This window comes from Puma concolor, chromosome D4 (genome assembly GCF_028749965.1).
Source record: "Puma concolor isolate L17-30 chromosome D4, mPumCon1.1.hap2, whole genome shotgun sequence".
NCBI classification, from domain to species: domain Eukaryota; kingdom Metazoa; phylum Chordata; class Mammalia; order Carnivora; family Felidae; genus Puma; species Puma concolor.
This window is the reverse complement of record NC_141679.1, coordinates 32542399-32566005: the sequence shown is the minus strand read 5'-3', so window position 1 is coordinate 32566005 and position 23607 is coordinate 32542399. Positions and strand designations below refer to the sequence as shown.

At 37.0% G+C, this 23607-nt stretch overlaps 1 protein-coding gene across 2 annotated transcripts in view; it reads right to left on the bottom strand.

Annotated features, from left to right (window-relative positions):
• The window catches only part of UHRF2 (ubiquitin like with PHD and ring finger domains 2), an 81049-nt gene that overhangs the window by 37267 nt on the left and 20175 nt on the right, over positions 1-23607 (bottom strand). For both annotated transcript variants that reach the window (XM_086685229.1, XM_086685228.1), the window contains exon 4: positions 6254-6472. In XM_086685229.1, coding sequence (XP_086541355.1) covers positions 6254-6472 — 219 coding nt within the window. The remainder of the gene's footprint in view (positions 1-6253; positions 6473-23607) is intronic.

Below are 23607 nucleotides of genomic sequence, written 5' to 3'. Positions count from 1 at the left end.
ACCTAGCAGGTAGAGATAAAAAATAAACATGACTATTTCAATGTTATCAGTGGGTATAAGGAGAAAAAGTATCCCAGGAACTGAACCACAAGGTAGGATTCATGCAGGTTTGTAGATGCAAACTCAAACTCAATCTCTTAAAGAACCCAACTTTGGTCCAATAGCAAGATATTTTAATTTGAGATGGTAAAATAAAGAAAACCGTTAATCTCCAATTCTATGAAATACTCTACTTAATATTCATTATAACTAATGCCTAGAACAGGGCCTGGCACACAGTAGCCAACAAAAGTCAAGGCACTAACATTTCAGTGGTATGACAGGCAGAATAATGGGTGCCAAAGATATCTATGCCCTAAGTACGGGAACATGTGAATATTATACTACATGGCAAAAGACAATTTTGTAGACATGATTAAGTTAATTACCTTGAAATAGGATTAACCAGGTAGGCCCAAGGTAATTACAGGGGAACTTAAAAGTAGAAGAGGGAAGTGAGTCAGAGATATGCAACGTTAAAATGGGAGAAGTAGGCCATGGGCCAAGGCATTGGGAGGCCTGTAAAATCTGGAAAAGGCAAGGAAACAGATTCTCCCTTAGATTCTCCAAAAAGTGACACATCTCTGCTGACACTTTTAGTCCAGTGAAATCCATATAAGACTTCTGACTTACAGAACTATAAAATGGTAAGTTTTACTATTTAAGCCATCAAATTTATGAATTTGTTGCAGCAACAACAGGAAACTACTACAAGTAGGGCAAGAGAGAGAAATCTCAGGTGATAATCAATACCACAAAGAAAGCGTAAGGAAACAATTCAATGCCCTGCATGTACATATGTAATGTTATACAACATTAAAGGCTTCTTTTGAAGTGATGTCTGAACAAACAACCAAGACAAGACACAGAGCAAGCCAAATAAGGATATGCGTGGAGCAGACCAGGCAGAGGAACAGCAAATGGCAAGGGCTCTGAAGCAGAAGCATGTTTATATGATTAAGCACCACAAAGAGGCCAATATGGTTAAAATACAGTAAACTTTGATTTATAACTTGATATGGACACCAAAATTATAGTGTGTAAGAATGGTACAATAATAAGAATATCACTAAAGAGATGTGATGATAAACGAGTTGGATAAAATTTAGTAAGTAAAAAGCCCTAGAAAAAGGACACTGAAAATAAAGTACATCCATAGCTTACTTTAGCTTTAGATAAAGGATTTTCTTCCTATAGGATTCAAATTCTACTTTTTTGTCTTTAAAGGCTAAGTTTTTGTTAAAAAAATTTGAGAGAGAGCGCACATGCGCACGAGTGGAGGAGGGGCAGGGGAGGGGTATAGGGGTAGGGAGAGAGAGAGAATCCCAAGCAGGCTCGGTGCTGTCAGGGCACAAGCCTATCTCTGGGCTCAATCTTACAAACTCTGAGATCAGGACCTGAGCCAAAACCAAGTGTTGGACACTTAACGGTCTGAGCCACCCAGGTGCCCCTCAAATTCTACTTATAAATATCTAAACTAATATAACTTCATGTGGTATTAAATGAATATGCATCACAATAGAAACTGAACAAAGTATTTTGAAAAATGGACTTAAAACTCCTAAAGTTTGGTTCTGAATTTTTTTCAAAGCTAAAATATAAACAGAAAATGATAAGCTAAAAATAGAATTTGATCGCTAGACAGTTTAAGCATATTCACTTTTTAGTAGTCACAGATTAAAAATAGAAACAAGCATGAACTTTAACTCCGAGTTCCCTTATCAAATATCCAAGGCAGATTAAAAATCATGTCCTATATTTACTACTTCCTTTGCACCTTCAATACAATAGAGAGTATCAAAGCTAAGTTTAAATAAAATTTAGATAAAATCAAATTCCTTAAAAAAAAAAAAAAACTCTATTTCAAGAAGTAGAAAATCTGTAATTAACCAATTATAAAAATCCTTCCCACAAAGAAGGCTTTAGTGAGAAGTTATACCATTCAAGAAAAGGAAACAAAACTCCACCATAAGATAAAGAATATTCTCATTATTTTATAAAATCTGAATAATTTGTGAAGGACAGTTAAATAGGAAAACTAACATGCAAATTTTAGTCATTAACACAATGCAAAAATCCCACACAAAGTATCCACAAAATACTTATGTCAAACACTATAGATATTGGTGAGATTTTGAAAGTTTTTTTTATAGAGATAAAGGAGAAAAAAGATGCCTGCTATCATCACTTCCTTTCAACAACACACTAAATGCAGTTGGTGAATAAAAGAAATCAAAAGACAAAAATGTCATAATTCACACATGATGATTATAATAATAAAGATTCCCCAAAAAATCGACATGTAAATTAAAACTAATAAATCTAGTAAGGCTACTAGATCCAAGATCAAAGGTTACTTGTATACCACTAATAAAGGAAAATGAAATAAAAATACCATTTACAGGAATAACAAGTAGTACCTGAAGTTAAATAAGGATAACAGACACCCATATAAGATCAGATCTCTGGACGGCATTAAATCAGGATCTACCATATAATTGCCAACATTCAATTATTTTGAACCTACAAAGACATTTTATGTGGTTCAACCTAATAAAAACATGAGAAAAACACATTAAAGACCTAAATAAATGGAGAACAGGCACATTCATGGATTAGAGTCAACACAATACGTATTAAATTCCCAATGGTTTTTATGTTTAAATTACCAAGATGACTTGGAAAATTCAAATAAAAGCACACAGACCTAAGAAAATAGAGAACTACTGAACAGCAAGGTAGGAAGCCCTGTTGTATCATATCATTAAAGTGTGGAACTGCTATCAGGACACACAACATAGACCCATGGTATAGAACAGACATCAGATGGATGCATCAAATATAGTCACTTGATATGAGGGGATACTGAAAATCAGTGAGGGAAAAGTGGGTTTTATTTTAGCCTCTCTCCCTCAAAAATGGGCTTTTTATTTTTTTTTAATTGTCAAAAAATTTTTTTTTCATTACTGATAGAGAGAGAGAACAAGCAGAGGACGGGCAGAGAGAGAGGGAGACACAGGACCTGAAGCAGGCTCTGAGCTGTCAGCAGAGCTCAAACTCACAAACGGTGAGATTATGACCTAAGCTGAAGTCAGATGCCCAACTGACTGAGCCACCCAGACACCCCTTCATTTTTTTTTTAATGTTTATTCATTTTTTGAGAGACAGAGACAGAATGCAAGTGGGGGAGGGGCAGAGAGAGGGAGACAGAATCTAAAGCAGGTTACAGGCTCTGAGCTGTCAGCACAGAACCCCATGCAGGGCTCGAACCCACGAACTGTAAGATCATGTCCTGAGCTGAAGTCAGACACCCAACCAACTGAGCCGCCCAGGTGCCCCCCAAAATGGGCTTTTTAATAAATGATGCGAGGAAAAATGATTATCCATATATATCAAGGTAAGTCAAACCCTCACACTGTACACAAAAACCTACTTCAAATGGATTAAAGGCCTACTAAAGAAAGATAAAACCACAAAGCTGCTTAAAATAATAATGCATTCTGGGCAGAAAAAGTTTTTCCCCTGCCAATGCCATGTTTTATTGAGATGTAATTGACATATACTGTGTAACTATACACCATAATGATTTGATAGATACATATACTGACAAATGATTACCACAAAAAGTTAACTTCCATCACCTCAGATAGTTTTAAGGTTAAGAATATTATTCATAACATGAAAAAAGCTATAAAAGATATTTTCTCTACACATAACTGAAATGGCCAAGCCCCCCAATTAGAACTCCTAAAAAATTAGTAATATAAAAAAATCAGTAATACAGACTACCTAATAACAGACTGCCTAGTAACAACAAAACATTAATGTTTGGAACAGAGTCCTCACAAAAGATATCTAAATTGACAATAAACATAAGGTTATCAATCTCCTTAGTAGTCAAGGAAATACAAATCAAAACCATAATGATATACTATTTTATTCTACACCCACCTGATTAGCAAAAATTCAAGTCTAACAAAATTAAGTGTGGATGAGAATGCAGAGCAGTGAGACCTCTAATATTGCTGTAGAAGTGTAATGTGATACAGCCCCTTAAATATTTGGTCCTACCTATTAAAGATGTACAGGTTTTACAATCCAGCAATTCTACTTCTAGACAAGATGCGTCCCACAGAAATTAATGCACATAAGCACCAGAACACGGGGATAATGTCACAACAGCAAAGTTTGGAACAGCTCCAAACTATCAACGTCAGAATACATTTATACCGTCATTCTGATTTTTTATCCACTCTTTCTAGTAATGAGAAAAGACTTTTAAACATGGGGAAAAAAAAATTCTATCCACAAGCCACATACCACACTGGCTCCTTTTTGGCTCTCATGTTCCTAACACATCTAGTAAATACTTAAATGACAGGGGCGCCTGGGTGGCTCAGTCAGTTAAGTGTCTGACTTTGGCTCAGGTCATGATCTCATGGTTCATGGGTTTGAGCCCTGTGTCGGATTCTGTGCTGAATGCTTCCTCAGAGCTTGGAGCCTGCTTCAGATTCTGTGTCTCCCACTCTCTCTGCCCCTCCCCTGCTCATGCTCTCACTGTCTCTCAAAAATAAGTAAATGTAATAAAATAAATTTTAAATAAAAAATTTTTTAAAAAAACCTTAAATGACAGAACATAACGTGTTACAGGACAGCATGTTGCACTACTGGGAGAGGCATCACATAATTGTTCTAATTGTTTGCCTATCTATAATTTCCACTCTATTGTAGTTCTAGTACCTAAAGCCAGGGTGCTCCACTCTAACTGTACTTCAGAATCACTAAGGGAAAACTTTTTAAATAGTGAGCTGGTTTTTTTGTTTTTTTTTTTTTTTTTTACTCTATACTATGAGTACTGTTACCTCTTCCTATTACGTATACATGCTGTTTTTGTACTTCCTGTACTCAAGTACATTATAAGGCTCCCTATATAACCAATTTATATAGATGCCTTTTCTTTTTCTTCATGATTTACATCCTTATCAGAATTTCAAGCTGCTTGGAAGTCTGGGAGTTACATCTTTACCTGGAAGTGTGATTCTGTTTGTAGAAAGTTCAGAAACCATTTTCTAAAGTGTAAGTTATTATCAGCACCTCACATTATTTTTCTTTATTGTAAGAGTCAGCAAACTTTTTCATCAAGAGTCAGAAAGTAAGTACTTTAGATTTTGCAAGCCAGGGAGTCTTATATTTTCAGTACATATTACTGTAATGGTATGCATTGCAATCATTGAACAATGTTTTTCAATACAAAAACAGCCATAGATCATGTGCAAATGGATAGGCATTCCAAGAACTATTTTCCTAAAATCAGGTAGCCAGTAGGCTATAGTTTATAGACTCCTACTTTGTATTACTAATCATAAGCAGATGCTTGACCTCAGATTTGTTACAAGATAGAACACAGCCATTATATTTAACATATAAATTATTATCTATCCAATATATATTATACATAATAATTCTGTTAATCAGAATTTGATAAGCATTAGTGTGGCTGCTTCATATATAAATACATACATATTTATATACACACACACACACACACACACACACACGCACAACTGCCAGGGTCATTCTAGAATCCCCACTGCTCAACAGAAATGTTCTTCTAAGAATTCATTCTACAAAAAAAGCAGAGCACAAAATACATAATCCAAGATTGTTTACTTAAACATTATAAGAACTAGAAACAGTTTAAGAGACTTTTCAAAAAGTAAATTAGTGAATTAATGATGGAAATACGGTTAAGTAATTTGGCATTTTGGGTGACGTTTTACATTTTGAATTCTCTTCGTTAAGCTTGTTAAATTCTGTAAACTTAAGAAAATTACTATGAAGGAAAATTTCAGCTAGTCTTACAAGTACTGCAGATAGCTGATTAGGCTGATAGTCACTGCTACTACATCAACATACATCCTCTGTGAGGTAAGCAAGGATTTCTCTAATACTCAGTTATTTCCAAGATGCTTTCAAATAGTATCTCCAGTCTTAAAGCAGTGATAGACATTTAAGGGCCATTCTTATAAAAAAAAAAAAAAAAAAGGAAAGAAAAAAATCTCAAGAATTTGTATAAAATAGTTCTCTTTTAGTATGTAAATTTTTATCTTTCATAGATTACATCTTTTTTACTGTGGAACATGTGAGTAATACCTAAGAATTACATTCCTTGATTACTTCAGTAATTATAGGGTATCAGTGTAGAGCATCTTACCCTAAGATAATATTCACACGAAGTTCTTTTTTGGTTCTTGAGATGGTCTTCAGTGCAGTAATTTCTGCATCAAACCAAAATCCTCTGTTACTAGGATTTTCTACAGAGTAATTAACCATTACCACATCACCAATATTTAGTTCATTCCATTTCAAATTCGTTCTAGCTCGTGGTCGAAGATCCTTGACATTTATTTCTACAGTACCACTTTCTGGATATCTGAGGAGAGAAAAAGAGAAGAATCACATAAGAATGTTGCTTATGGGGGGGCCTGGGTGGTTCGTCAGTTAAGCGTCAGACTTGGGCTCAGGTCATGATCTCACAGTTCGTGGGTTCAAGCTCCACGTCAGGCTCTGTGCTGAGAGCTCAGAGCCTGGAGCCTGCTACAGATTCTGTCTCCCTCTCGCTCTCAAAAATAAATAAAAAAACATTAAAAACATTAAACAAAAAAAAAGAATGCTGCTTATGATTACTACCAAAGACGAAAACTATATGCAACATATAAAGAATCAAATCATTCTTAATTTAACTTAAATGACATCTTTTCATGATTTTAATTGCCAGAATAAAGTTCTTGCTAAAATTTTAGTAAGACATTCTTTGCTAGCTTGAGGGGTGTGGGTAGGGGTAGGTAAAAAACACAAGTTCTTCTTATTCCATTTTTTTAACCTAAACTTAAGGGGCGCCTGGGTGGCGCAGTCGGTTAAGCGTCCGACTTCAGCCAGGTCATGATCTCACGGTCCGTGAGTTCGAGCCCCGCGTCAGGCTCTGGGCTGATGGCTCGGAGCCTGGAGCCTGTTTCCGATTCTGTGTCTCCCTCTCTCTCTGCCCCTCCCCCGTTCATGCTCTGTCTCTGTCTGTCCCATAAATAAATAAAAACGTTGAAAAAAAAAAAATTAACCTAAACTTAAGAATTACTTTAACAGTGGGTGCCTGGGTGGCTCAGTCAGTTAAGTGTCTGACTTTGGCTCAGGTCATGATCTCACGGTTTGTGAGTTTGAGCCCTGCCTTAGGCTCTGTGCTGAGAACTCAGAGCCTGGAGCCTGTTTCAGATTCTGTCTCTGTCTGTCTCTCTCAAAAATAAATAAATGTTAAAAAAAAAATTACTTTAATGGGACTAGATGTGGACCTCTTCCTGAACTTGAAATCAGTTTGAGATCTGCTGTTTGCTTTACACAACTTAGCACATTTCAATAGCCTCCATTTTTCCAGGAAAAGAGAGGTAAAATTCTAGTTCTTACATGTAGCCATGTGGTCTATTAATGGGAAAAAAAAAAATAAAAAGAAACTTGTATACATCAGAGAGTGGAACTGTGCAAAATAATTCTAGCAGAATCTTGATTTTGTGCTTCTAATGGTAAGCTTAACATAAAAAACAAAACTGATCTGAACCTAAAGCTTTAGAAGTTTTCTAAATTTTCAGTCCTAACTTCTGGTATCAACAAGGCCAAAGACAGCAATGTAACAGTCTGTAGTGGTTTCTATAAAATTAAGACCGGTTGCCCCTATGTATTGCTGGGGAGTAGGGGGCAAAGAAATGAGTAATGTCTGGTTCCTACTCCTGTAAAGCTCAGTCTTTTGGGTAGGCCAAACCACTGTAATATAATGGTGTTTCTCAAAGTATGATCAACAGAATCAACATCGTCTGGGAATATGCTACAAATGCAAATTCTTGGGCTCTACTTTGGATCTAATGAGTCAGATAATCTGGGAATAAGGCCTAGCAATTGATTTCACAAATCCTCTTAGTAACTGAAAAGCATGTTCGAGTCTGATAACCTACTGTGCTCTAAGAATACAAGAATAAGTAGCAGAGCCTACTGTGACAATATTAAGAAGGTAGAAACTAAGAGTAAAGACCATTAACCCTTAACCAACTGAGTGGCCTGCTCAAAATGTAAGTGGGTCTGAAATTGGAAGCATCTCTAGCAGAAAGCCTTGGTTCTTCTGAAGAAACCAAGTACTATGAAAGGCTATGACTCTCAGTATATTTAACTCATTTAGAGTAAATGGGTATTAATTCTAGGTGGGATCTTTAGTTAATCATCCAAAAATCTCAGGATTAGCAAAGGGCCTCAAAGTGGATCTCGTCTATTTACCTTCTTATTGCCTTAATTCCCTTCTACCACAAGCCTTCCAAAAAATCATGTAACCTCTGCTTGGACTGTGATGAGAGGGCAGTTTTTTGTTGTTGTTGTTTTTTCAAATTTATTTGAGAGAGTGCAAGCAGGGGAGGCACAGAAAGAGAATCCCAAGCAGGCCCGGCACCTTCAGTGTGAAGCCTGATGCAGGGCTCTAACCTGTGAATAGTGAGGTCACGGCCTGAGCTGAAACCAAGAGACCACTGCTTCACTGACCAAGCCACCCAGGTGCCCCAAGGGGGTAAATTTTAACCCTAAGAAAAGCCATTCTATCTTCACATAGCTCTGACATAAAAAGGAGAACATACTTGATACTGGATCAAACATAAGCTTTGGAACTCATTCTATGCCCAAATTCCATGAAGGAATCCATATACTCTATCCACAGAAGACTTAATATTTGATGGTCTCAATGTCCCCACCACCCTCAATCTTCTCTTTTAAGTAAAAATATCTTCAACTTACAGAAAAAGGTTTTGAGTCCTTTATCATCCCGGTGTCTTCACTGGCTGAGTTTAAATTCCCATTTTAGCTTCCTGCTATTGGGACTCCCTGGGAAAATTCTGTACCCTTACTAATACTCTGTCATGTGTAAAATGTAGCTTAATGATAACTAACTGTACGTCATGTGGTTGTTTTGAGAACTAAAATGAGAAGACTTGTAAAGTGCTTAAAATAGTACATAATAGGCTAAGTAAATGTTAGTTAAGATATTGTTATTATCCCACAGAAATAATCATAAAGAAAGAAACTGACAATTACAACATCAGGTTTATGGTTCTGCTCTTCTATTTCAATCCCATTTTTTAATGGTCAAATCTTGGGGCATTTGAGTGGCTCAGTCAGTTAAGCGTCAGACTCTGGCTCAGGTCATGATCTCATGGTTCATGAGTTCAAGCCCCGTGTTGGGCTCCGTGCAAACAGCCCAGAGCCTGGAGCCTGCTTTGGATTCTGTGTGTCTCTCTCTCTGCCCTCCCCTGCTTGTGCTCTGTCTCTGTCTCTCAAAAATAAACAAACATTTAAAAAAATGTTAATGGTCAAATCTAAATTTAGAAGTCTCTAACACTTGGGGCTTATACACTCATGTTGTTTCACAATGGTTTGGTCACAAAAATAACCAACATTTCTCCTAACCTGTAAAATGAAGTTAAACTAGATTTTTTTTAAGGACTTCTCTAATTTTGAAGTTTGTGAACTTGTTTCCTGCTTCAATATTCTTAAGACCATATAAGAATAGAAAACTATTCTTTTAGATGAGATTCCTTTTTCAGCTGTAATGTGAAAATTATACTTGGACATCATGACATTATCATGTATCTCTGTATGTTTAATACAGGAAGAAAGCATATTTCAATGGCAAAACAATTCTCCATTTGCCTAAGTTTGTCAAAAGTAGATACTAAGGAAATATTTTAAAGTAGAAAACTTGACCAAAGTTTCAAATTTGTATATAAAATCATGTTTATCAGAGACAAGGCAAAATAAATCATCCCATACACCACAGCAAGGGAATATAAGCTATATTTGCCATGGAATAAATTTGTACAATTTCATAACAGAATTATACATACATATACTCTATATGTATATACTACTAGTCTATAGAAGGTAAGTCATGAAAATTAAGTATACTTCTTCTAATTCCAGCCACAAAAAGATGCTAAGTCAATGCTGTGTATAAACACAAACATGAAAGGGGCACATAAAACTACCCTTACCAAAATCAAGAGCATGCCAAACACTCAAATATTATTACTATTTACCTGAGCATCTTCATCTGCAGACATCTTAGCGTAAACAGAATGGGAACACATAAACTCTACTATAATCCCAATTTTCTTCAGACTCACATATCCAACTACATTTCTAACAGATATCTCAGAAGCACTTCAAATTCAAGGCAACCAAGATGGAATTTCCCATCCTATAATCTGATGTTTGGTATTCTCTGAGCAAACTATTCATATTCCCAGAAACTCAGGAATTACCCCTGATTCCTCTTATAATGCCTTCATCCAGTTAATAAGTCCTCCTTATGCTATACCTTTGACACTACTTTAATGTAATTGTACCTCCTTAGTGAAGACCTGCATTTCTCTAAGACTATTGTCAAAGCCCAACATAGCTCCCTGTCTTTATGATCATACCTCAAAATATTTTGTGAAGTTTGATAATGGTCTGTTCACAGGTTGAGGGAAAACAAGTATTCTCAAACATTGCTGATGGGAATACAAAGTAGTAGTGTCCCCTTGTAAAGAGAAATTTAGCAATAACCAGCAAAATTGCCTATGTTTACCTTTTGATCCAGAATTCTACTTCTAGGAATCCATCCCAAACATAGATAACAAAAATCCTTGTGAAAGGACACATTGGTGGACGCCCCGGTGGCTCAGTCAGTTGAGCATCTGACTTTGGCTCAGGTCATGATCTCATGGTTTGTGAGTCTGAGCCCTACATCAGGCTCTCTGCAGTCAGTGCAGAGCCTGCTTTGGATCCTCTGTCCCCTCTATCTCTGCCCCTCCACCATTCCCACTCTTTCAGAAATAAACATTAAAAAGAAAAAAGGACACATACACAAGCCTATTTATATATGTACTATCTATAATAGCAAGACTAGAAACAATCAAATGTCCATAGTAGAAAACCACTTGAAATAACATGATACAATTACATAACGGAATATTATGTTCCTATAAAAAGGAACAGAATTGTCTACAGTGAAATAATATATATGGAGAGCTCTATAGTAACTTAAAAAAAAAAGCAAGATGCAAACAAGTTTATAGTGTGCTACTTTATACCTAATAAGTGTGTGGAAATACAAACATAAAAATACACTTGTATACATATAAAAATAGATGTGAGTGTATGTATGTGTATATATATGTATATATGTTTATTTTGAAACAGAAGGATAAACCAAAACTAATAAACATAGTTACTATAAAAAGAGGTAAGAAATAGAAGAAACCGGGATGGACACTTCTATTCATATATCTTGTTTTGGAGATTTACCTATAGATCATGTAATGTTTTATAAAAGCAAAGTATAAAAAAAATGTAAGAAATTCCTTAAAATCAAAAGCATGGTGGCTTAAATACATAGACAGGAATCACTTTAAAAACACTAAATTAACAGTACACATCCCATACAGGGTTGTTTCCCAAGGACATAAAGTAAAAAACAAAAGCACCAACTTTCCAATAATCATATTGTTTGCAATATTACTACTGCCTATTCTGAAACTACAATGAATAGGATAAAGCAAATCAATGGTGTTATTAGGAACCATGCTTTTCAAGAGAAAAAATAATAAATGGAAGATTAAAGAGATTAAAGTATAACCCTTTAAATTTAACTAGAAATAATATCAATATAAAACTATGGAATATTTAGTATTTCCCAGCTGTGTCCAGTCAGAAAACCTAAAAATATGATTAAACAAGTATGGAGCAGCCCAGACTATGCACTCTAAATACCATCTCTAAAAAGAACTAGAACTCCACGAAGAAATGGCTGAATCCAGGCCTGTGAAGGAAATAGAAGAGCTGGAGACTCCTGCTGTACCTATTTGCAAAAAGCCCTCAAGAACTGTTGTGTGAAAATCAACCCAAAGGAGCCTCCCCAGGCCAGAGAGGGGACAATTTGGGCACCAAGAGCTTTAAATCAGGTGTTAAAATCTATTCATAATGACACTTAAGATTTTTAATCTTGTTGACCAACCTTTGGAGGGTGATAAAGAACTTACTCTTAACACTCAAAAAGTTCAGGAATAATAGTTTATCCTTTTATATATGAACCAATTGCTTGTTAAAGTTCTTTATGAAAGAATTATAGCTAGTAAATGAGGGAAAGATAGAATGAGGTATCATCCTTTTTGCAAGACAACAAAATAGTGGATACAGGTAAAGATAAATAGCTGTAGAACCATTAAAAGCTAATAGTAGGGTGCCTGGGTGGCTCAGTCGGTTAAGCATCTGACTTCGGCTCAGGTCATGATCTCACAGTTTGTGAGTTCGAGCCCCACATGGGGCTCTGTGCTGACAGCTCAGAGCCTGGAGCCTGCTTCAAATTCTGCGTCTCCCTCTCTCTCTCCGCTTCCCCCGTTCATGCTGTCTCGCTCTCCTCCAAAAATAAATGAAAACATTTAAAAAATTAAAAAAAAAAAGCTAATAGCAAATTTCACAATAAATGGATCAGGATGACAACACCGAAATCTTAAGATAAAAAAAGAGAAAGAAGCAGGTATTATGTGCCTCCCTGTATCTTACAAAAGGTAAGTAAACATCATCTCTCAACTAGTCTTATCAAATAAGGAATTTTAATAAGCTTTCAGGAAACTAACATTAACAGAAAAAAAAAGTTAAATACCACTACAGGGTTGTAATCAGGAAAGCCCAGACTTTGAAAACTGAATAAACTGTCACTTGCCTTGTGCAAATAAATTAGCAAGGGAGAAAAATGGGTGAAATCTGTAGGTTGAAACTTAACCTGTCAATTAAATGCAATGGGTAGATTTATTTTGCTTTTGATCCCTATTTGGACAACCTAAATATATTTTTTGAAAAGACCAGCCTATTGACTGGTCATTTGATATTCATGAATCATTACAAATTTCATGTGGGATTTGTTGGCTTGCTAGGGTCCCCAAGATTCAGTGATTTACTACGGAAACTCACAGGACTCTTTTTCACAAGGTTGTTTCCATGGCTATGATTTACTGCAGTGAAAGGATACAAAGCAAAATCAGCAAAGGAAAAAAGGCACACGCGGTGAAATCAGAAGAAATCAGGTACAAGCTCAGAATCCTCTCCCAGTGGAATCACACAAAATATGCTTAATTCCTCCAGCAACAAATTATGACAACACGTGTGAAGTATTATGTACCAGGGATGTGTAGTAAAGAATACTCAAGATTTTTATTAGGGGCTGGTCACATAAGCACACAACTCCTAGCACGTACCAAAATTCCAGACTCCCAGAAGCAGGTGTTCAGTATAAACCATACTGTCTGCAGTTTAGACACAGTGGGTTTGTTTTTTTTAAGTCAGAGAATGGTAAGAATCCTCCTAAAAGTGAATTTCTCAAACACCAGCCAAAGGTCCACCGTACAAACAGACCTTCTAAAGAATATCAGCCTGAGATCTGATATGTTAGTTCTTCTCTTATACACTTTAAAAAGAATCCTGTCAGCTATTTTGCCAGCTGAATGCCCCGAGATGTTAAGATGAAGGTGAACCTTTAAAAGCTATGGAGAAAGAGTTGGACTAGATAGCAAAAGCCCTTAGACCATGTTGATCCATCACTTTGAAAGAAGAAAGGAGAGTTGGGCAAGAAAAGCATCAGAATGTGGTACAACTCTGACAAAGCTGACTAGTCCAACAGTGAGCCCTGTACAGAAACTGACCACATGGTCCCATAGTGAGCAGAAACTGCCAGGTCACACACACTAACTCATTGGAGGATGCCTGGAGAGCGTGATCTTGGCTCAAACACTGCGGCAGCTATCTAAGTGCTGTTGCTAAAAGTTATCAGCTAACTGCATTCATTCCTTGCAGCTAGTGATTTTTTTGTTTTTGTTTTTTTTCTGAAGGGAGCAGTGCACCCACCATAGCTACTAAGGCCATCTATAAGACCATTTACTGGTTGAGATGAGGTAAGGTTTGAGACTTGCTTCAAAATAATCCAGTGGTGCCTGAGGATGCTGGTTTAGATTAAACAACACTGGCTAGGAGTTCATAATGGTTGAAGCTAGGGCATGGGTTTGTTATACTTTTCTCTCAATCTCTGAATAAATTTAAAGATTTCTATAATAAATAATACAATGCTTTGTGGTTCAGGTTAAAATCCAAACAAAAGGCTTATCCTGCTTTTTCAGTTTTCCCATATATGTACAAAATCCAAAAAGTTAACACTCATGGCTTACTGTGAGGATAAACAGCCTGCCCTAGCCCACCATATTCCTGGCTCATATTCCCCAGATGCAACCATTTTCAATTCTTAGCTATTTCTTTTATTTACATCTGTATTTTTTAATAACATGCTTGAACTTTGATTTTTTACTTTAAACTATTATTCTACCCAGTCCCCATGTATAGTTCATTTGTCTCCATTCTCCTCTTCTTTATAATTGCTAACACATAGTGCTGCTTTAAGTGTGCACATATATTTACAATCCTTGGAACAGAGGTATGCTATTCTAAGCCCCATTTTACAGATGAGGCACAGAGGTTTTCTGGACAGGAGCAGGAAGCAGAGACATGATTCCAACTCTGATGATCTAAATCCCATTCTCCTTCAACAAACTTTTTCTTGTTTTTTTTTTTGTTTTTTTTTTAATGTTTGTTTGTTTTTGAGAGACAGAGAGAGAGAATGAGAGAGCAGGGGAGAGGCAGAGAGAAAGAAAGATGGGAGAATCCAAAGCAGGCTTGGAGCTGTAAGTGCAGAGCCTCACGTGGGGCTTGAACTTCCCAACTGTGAGATCATGACCTGAGCTGAAATCGAGTCAGATGCTTCATCAACTGAGCCACCCAGGCACCCCAAACTTTTTGTTGCTCTTAAGAATATTATACAAACTTTGTAAAACTATGTTTTTTATGATTTTTAAAACATGTTGATTAAATAGTAATCACAAGAAAATAAAGTATGCTTTAATACCTGTCCTTTCTTCCACAGCTTTGTTTTCTGTTGAATGCTTAACTGTTCTGTATTTATCATTACTTTACCTCCATTCTGTCCCTGTTGTTAAAACTCCTGTACATTCAGACATTTCAGGCACTCAACCAATCTTTCAGGCCTTAAAACATCTTTTTTAGAGACCTCACCCTAGTCTAACCTGGACTAGTGTGCTCTGTGCTCTGTAAGCCTATACCTGTTCCACAGCTTCATGCTGGGATCTCCTTTCATTACTTCTTATTTTCCTAACACAGTCTCCCTCTTCCTTGGTTTAAACTCTGAGCAGGGTGGGAGTAGTTAAAATGCTCTTTCATATAAATTAACCAATCCTCTTGTTCTCAGTTTTGTTCCATATGCCTACCTCCAAAGTAGCTCGTAAATCCAAGGCCTGAGCCTTCCAAAGGTTCTTCAATGCCAATTTAGTTGCTTGTTGTTGGCTTCTCATCCTTTAGGTTCCAGTTTTCTCCAGCCTGCTAAGTTAGGTATCATTTACCTATTAGCTTCGTACCTTCCAAAAGTTAGCTGCTTTCTTTTCTGTGTACTTTATTCCTATTTCATTTGTTATCCTTGGGGTTTTTGCATCTATTCTTTTACTGTCTTCTAGGAGGGTTTAAGAAGTGGAGACAAACAGCCATCTTAATCTGCCATGTTTAAATGAAAAGTCTTTACTCACCTTTAGTTTTACTGCTTACTACTCACCATATACCTCCTACACTCCAGCTACAGTAATCTACCCTCAGGTAACCCTGTTATGTTTCCTACTTATCCTTGGTACCCTGCTATTCTCCTTCAGGAATACAAAAGTTATCTCCTCTACCTTGTACTCTTAGAGCCCTAGGTACTCTAAAAGCTAGGGGTGCATATTTCTATCACAGTACTTACGACTTTTCATTGAGGAGCAGGTACCATGTTCAAACTTAAGTGTGTTTGGGATATACCAGGTCTACAAATGTTTGGAAAGATGTAACGCATTAAATAACAAAGTCTACTTTTATATAACTAAGGCTCTTAATCAACTGTAATAAACTATGACCATTATATTTCGAAAAGATCCTTCTGATCTCCTTCCTTGAGCTAGATAGTTAAGCAGGACCACGGAATTCTATGAAGAGCTAATACCGGCTTTTTAAAGACTGTTTTTGATGTTCTTAACAACAAAAACCCTGGGGCGCTTGGGTGGCTCAGTTGGTTAAGTGTCCGACTTGGGCTCAGGTCATGATCTCGTGGTTCACGAGTTCGAGCCCCGCGTCGGGCTCTGTGCTGACAGCTCGGAGCCTGGAGCCTCCTTTGGATTCTGTGTCTCCCTCTCTCTGACACTCCCTGCATTCATGCTCTCTTTCTGTCTCAAAAATAAACAAACGTTAAAAAAAAAAAATTAAAAACAAAAAACAAAAAACCTGTAGTCAGTTCAACTGTTAATTACGCCAGTACTCAAGACAGCTATAGGCAGTCCCCAAAACACCATTCTCCCCATCCCTTGAGGTCCAGTGTATGGATGAAGACAACCTCTGCAAATTGGCCCAAGCTGCGGACTTTTTTCAGCATTTGCACAGGGAAAACTGTAGGCGACTGAAATATTCTACAAAATGTTGGATGCCTGAACAACTTCTAAAACAGGGCTCAAGACATCCTCAAAGACTGAAACACAGAGAGATAGGAATCTATCAAGGTCAACTTTACCTACATGGTGCTGAGGGCCAACTCTATAACGTACCAAAGTATGAAACTAGTGTCCTTCTTTCTCTTATATTACATGACTTCCTGTTCTCAGAACCTGAAGTCAAGGTTTTACTCTAATGTAAGATAAATCGTTCTAGTTAGCTACTTGCATTCTTTAGAGTTTAGACTACTTAGATAAGCTTAAAAATCTGTAAGCTTAGGGGTGCCTGGGTGGCTCAGTCGGTTAAGCGTCCAACTTCAGCTCAGGTCAGGATCTCACAGTTTGTGAGTTCAAGCCCTTCATTAGGTTCTGGGTTGTCAGCACAGATCCTTCGGATCCTCAGTCTCCTTCTCTCTCTCTCTGCCCCACCCCCTTCTCTCTCAAAAATAAATATTGAGAAAAAAATTATTAAAAAAATCCGTTTATTGTTGAATCACTATGTTGTACACCTAAAACTAATATAACATTGTATGTTAACTATACTTAAATTAAAATTTTTAAAAATCCCTAAGCTTAAGTTTCTTCAGTAACATTCGCACTGCTCCAAATATTTGGATATCTTTTAGAGCTATCCTTCAGAGTACATGCTTTTGATTATTCTAAACTCTGTTTAGCAAAGCCAAGTCTGTTTTCAACTCACAAAACAACCACTGAGTAAAGACAGGGGAGTTAAATTTAAGGGAAATTGAGTATTATTCTTCAAAAATAGGTTTATTACTACATTTCCTTATGTGGCTTGTAGGCTAATGCTAATTTTAGACTCAAACTGTATTAACAAAGTGGTATCACTGAAACTTTCCTTCAAAACGTGGCTTCCTGGAGACAGCGTGCTTAAATAAGAACATCATTCACCTGGAGGCATGTTCTAGTTTAGCACGTCTTTAATGTCATACCGCATGCAAAAAGCATTTCTTGGGGCGCCTGGGTGGCGCAGTCGGTTAAGCGTCCGACTTCAGCCAGGTCACGATCTCGCGGTCCGGGAGTTCGAGCCCCGCGTCGGGCTCTGGGCTGATGGCTCAGAGCCTGGAGCCTGTTTCCGATTCTGTGTCTCCCTCTCTCTCTGCCCCTCCCCCGTTCATGCTCTGTCTCTCCCTGTCCCAAAAATAAATAAACATTGAAAAAAAAAAATTTTTTTTAAAAAAAAAAGCATTTCTTATTCTAATTGATAACATTACTAAAATGTTACACCGTAATGTAACAGCTTAATAAAATGTCACACCTTAAATGCAAAGCATACTCAGACAATTAAGAATAACTTATAATTGCTTATAGTAGGGCTTTACATATTACATGGTAATAATATCATTTGTATAAGGCATTAACAATGGTAGATAACTACCGTTATATTTTAATAATATAAACAACATAATTATTTTAAATACCTATGTTAAAGATAAAACTCTATTATTTAAGAGTATCTACCAACCTGGCTTTAATAAATGAAATGTAGAAAGTTTGATTCTATTATTACTGGGTACTTTTCAACGTTATTAGGGAAAAAAGCATAGGTCAAGTAGATATTTACTTGAAGATAAAGAAATTAAAGCTGCAAGAGTTCAAACAAAACAAAAACTTACCAATAAACCAAAGACCTAGAATTCAAACCAAATTCTGATTCTAATGCCTGAACTATGAAAGAACTACCACTCTGAAAACTTAACAGGTCTCTGGGGTACCTATTTGAAAAGCAGATTCCTGGGTCCTATCCCACGTCCACCCTATACAGGAGTGGGCGTGAATTTAGTCTCTCTCTGGAATCTACATTTTAAACAACTTTCCTCCATGAATCTGAAGTGCTGCTGACCAGCCTTTTGAGAAACACTAATGTAAAGGGACAATGTATAAACTTAAAAAGGTGAGGGTGCCTCGGTGGCTCAGTTGGTTGAGCCTCTTGATTTTGGCTCAGGTCATGATCCCAGGGTTGTGGGATCAAGCCCTGCATTGGGCTCTGTGCTGAGCACGGAGCCTGCTTGAGATTCTCTGTCTCCCTCTGCTCCTCCCCTGTTACCACACACACTCTAAAAAAAACAAAACAAAACAAAAACAAAAGGAAAAGGTGAAATCAATATGTAAAGTCATTCTTCTAAGCAGTAAGCAGAAGAGCAATGATAAAGTTACAGCCCTAACTTCTTCTGCCTCCTTCTGATTATAATCCATTCAGAAAATGGCATGTCAGAGAAAGTTGGAAGGAAATAGTCTTTGGTAAATACACATAACAATAGGACAGTTTGGACCTCTCATTGCTGCTCCCTATACTCAATACCAACAGGACACTGACTTGATTAAAAATCTCCTACTCTCTCTCATCAAAACCCAGAAACCATTACATCTTGAAACTGCTTAAAATACTTTTGGGACTCCTTCAGAAATAGATCACTATATCAATACAGTTAAGAAAATCAGTGCTGCTCCCTTATAGAAAAACTACTTTTATCTAAAATACCACTTGATTTTATTTAGAACTGGCTCAGTGATTCTGTGCAATCATGAAGGCTACGCAAAGGTACTCAAAGGCATGCACCACAGGGTAGGAATAGCTTGAAAAATCTTAAAGAATGCTGAAAGCAATGACATTATCCTAGGACACTTCCCAGATGAGCTTTTAATTACAGCCTAGCATAAGTTACCTTGCAAGTCCCAAGTGATGCTATGGAATTTCCATCTGATTTCAATCCCACGGTAGAGCCTTGACACTGTTAAAAGCAGTTTAACCTATTTAAATGTCGCGTAACACTAATGAGCTATGGATTATCCCCAGAGAAAAAGGGCACAAAGGCATTCATGGACAGGTAAAAAACTTTGGTTCAAGGTATCTGTTCTGCAAAAAGCAATCATAATTGGAAAGATTGACAGAAAACATTTTAATTATGTTAACAACCCTATATGCAATATATAGATATTTTATAAGAATGCTTCTCTCAAAATTACAGTATGGTAGAGTGGTTGCCAAGTATGTGCTTTCCTGACTTGGGATCTACCACTTACTAGCATTCCACCATTAGGCAAGTTACTCTTAAATCTCAGTTATTTCCACTTAACACATAAAAAAGTATCTACATCACTGAGTTTTTATAAGGATTATATAAAACAATCCAGGTAGAGTACTTGTTAGAATAATACTGTGTCAGGCACTGTACAAGATAATTATGGGGCGCCTGGGTGGCTCAGTCAGTTGAGCGGCCAACTTCGGCTCAGGTCATGATCTCGCGGTCTGTGAGTTCAAACCCTGCATTGGGCTCTGTACTGACAGCTCAGAGCCTGGAGCCTGTTTCGGATTCTGTGTCTCCCTCTCTCTGACCCTCCCCTGTTCATGCTCTGTCTCTCCCTGTCTCAAAAATAAATAAAAGGTTAAAAAAAAAAATTAAAAAAAAAAAGATAATTATTAAATTAAGCTAGTATACTTTAAAAAGAATACTTTAAAATAATTTACTAAAAAATCAAAACAAAAAGAACCTTGGTTTCTGAGGTAAACTGACATCGCTATTTTAAGTGGGAGAGGAAGAGAAAGAGGGAGAGCGAGAGTGAGTGAGGGAACACTGTAAGAGCATGGAAGACCACACAGTTTTCATGTGATTATGAAAACTCTTAACAATGTTTAAGGATTTGAACTTTGCTGAATGATTACTCTTTCTTAACATATGGTATAGAAGGGGCTCCTGGCTCGCTCAGTCAGTGGAGCATGCAACCCTTGATCTCAGGGTTGCGAGTTCGAGCCCCATATTGGGTGTAGAAATTACTTAAAAATAAAATCTTTAAAAAAATAACTTCCATAAACATTTTCCATGTTTACATATATACTTCCTTATTCAAACTACTAGGTGTTTTCTAGATTTCTCTTCATAGAAATCAGGTAAAATTTAGAAATCAAGATCTCTAAAAGGGGAACGCTCTTGCACTATTGGTGGGAATGCAAACTGGAGCAGCCACTCTGGAAAAGAGTATGGAATTTCCTCAAAACACTAAAAACAGAGCTACCCTACAACGCAGCAATTGCGCTATTAGGTATTTACCCAAAGGATACAAAATGCTGATTTGAAGGGGCACGTGCACCCAATGTTTATATCAGCACTACCAATAGCCAAATTATGGAAAGAGCCCAAATGTCTAAAAACTGACAATGGATAAAGATGTGGTGTGTATATACATACATATGTACACACACACACACACACACACACACACACACACACACACACGGAATATTACTCAGTGATCAAAAAGAATGAAATCTTGCTATTTACGACAATGTGGATGGAACTAGAATGTATTATACGAAGCGAAATAAGTCAGTCAGAGAAAGACAAATACATATGATTCCACTCATGTGGAATTTAAGAAACAAAACAGATGAACATAGGGGAAGGGAAGGAAAAATAGGATAAAAACAGAGAAGCAAACCATAAGAGGTTTTATGAGCTGTATGAATTTTTTAAAAAATTTTTTTAATGTTTATTTATTTTTAAGAGACAGAGTGTGAGTAGGGGAAGGGCAGAGAGAGAGAGAGAGAGAGAGAGAGAGAGAGAGGGAGGGAGGGAGGGAGGGAGACACAGAACCTGAAGCAGGCTCCAGGCTCGGAGCTGTTAGCACAGAGCCAGACAGGGGGCTCCAACTCAGGGACTGCGAGATCATGTCCTGAGCCCAACTCGGACACTTAACTGACTGAGCCACCCTGGCGCCCTGGTCCTGTTGGTATTCTTAAAGCATGAGAGATGGAAAATAATATTCCAAGGAGGGAATAACCAGTCCAGCACAACAGTAACATTACTGGGCTTATTCTAGATATTTTCTAGGTATCTAAGGATGATAAAACATCCTTACAGTGCATTTTTAAATTAAGTTTATTTATTTTGAGAGAGACAGTGGGAGTGGGGGAAGACAGGGAGAGAGAACCCCAAGCAGGCTCTGCACTGACAGCCGATACAGGGCTCGAACTCACGAAACTGTAAATCACAAACTGAGCAGAAACCAAGGGTTGAACGCTTAACTGACTGAGCCACCCAGGTGCCCCCAGTTTAAGTATCTAATAGCCATGTTCTACTGATTCACTTGGAACTTACTACTCAATAAAATTCTATTACTGCTGATAAACCATACACTCCAAAAGCACTACACAATGTATCCTCCATCCAAGGAATCAAGAACTTTTTTATTAGCTTAGTGAGATTATGTACTTTACTATAGTTTTTAACTTACTTTTCCAGTAACCATGGGAAACAAGACTTTACCAAGATTTGCTATCCATCTTTATTGGGTCATGTCTATACCAACCTTCTGTTATTTGAGATTCTTATCCAGAAGCTCATCTATTTTATACTTTGTTTTATATAGTCTTTTTCTCTTTTTAAAGATGTAAATGACATTTACCTACCACTAAGCTTCTGTCATCTTTTATCTCTTAAAGATAGTTCAACTATTATATCTTTTAAGTTGCCAACAGTGACACATTTAATTATAACACATAAAAGTATTTAGGACAAATTAATTTTAGTAAAAGAAAGTCTAAACCCAATAAGCATGAGAAGACTAACATTTATTCTAATGAAGACAAATACCTCCTTCTTTAAAAAGACAAAAAACAAAACAAAACACAACAACAAAAAAACCCCAGCCAAATCAATGCTGAGGTACAGTGATTTGTGCCCTAATTACACCAAACTCAGGCCTATCCCTGGAAAAGTCCTACTCCAATAGCAAGAGCCCCTAAAACTGTTGAAAATTTAATAAGCCTTGGTTTACGTAGTGTTTAAAGCTTAATACCCTATTTCTTTGCCATGCCATTCTGTACAATATATTTAGCCAATACTAGATGCTTTACTGGATTATTTCTTCTATTCTCTAAGAAATAAAACTCAAAGCAAATCAGGAACTCTAATTATTGATAGCAAATATACAGAGAGCTTAAGTTCCCTATATAGTATCTTGACTCTTTGTTACATCATTCATAAACTCATAAACTGATTACAACCAACACACCAACTCCAAACCCTTTCTATCTCAGCCTTGATTTACCAATAATGCCAGTTCTGGCCAATTCTAGATCTTAATATTCATTCTAGTTGTTGGTTATATGATGTCCTATTTGTTGTAGAAGTCTCATTTGAAATAAGCAACGTTGGCAAGTTAGCCAAAACCATAAGAAATATCAGAAAAGTAGATTAAAGTGATCTACTTTTGACCCCTTTCCAGGTATCCTGGAACTCTGGGTTAACAGCAAAGTATTTTATACCATTTTATGGCAAGAAAAATCACAACTAGTTTTGGATACTGAACTCTTATACTAGATAAAGATTTGGCAGTCTAATATTTCCACACATTAAGGTTATCATGATGACTCACGTTCATTTAGTGTGTTGAATAAATACTAAATCTGCCCCAATGGTAACTTTTACAGGATTTTGAAAATAGGTAATTAAAAAAAAAAAAAAAATTCAGTTTTAGAATCTTGACCCTCAAGGCAAGTTCTTAAGTTTTCAAATGAACATTTAAAAACATTTCACTGGGGCGCCTGGGTGGCGCAGTCGGTTAAGCGTCCGACTTCAGCCAGGTCACGATCTCGCGGTCCGTGAGTTCGAGCCCCGCGTCAGGCTCTGGGCTGATGGCTCAGAGCCTGGAGCCTGTTTCCGATTCTGTGTCTCCCTCTCTCTCTGCCCCTCCCCCGTTCATGCTCTGTCTCTCTCTGTCCCAAAAATAAATAAACGTTTGAAAAAAAAAAAAAAAATTAAAAACATTTCACTGGGAGAGGGGGAGAAGGGAGTGACTGCTGGGTATGGGGGTTTTTGTGGGGAAGGAATAAAAATCTTCAAAAATTAGTTTGTGGTCATGAACAATCCTGTGAATACACTAAAAACACTGAACTGTACCCTTTAAATGGGTAAAC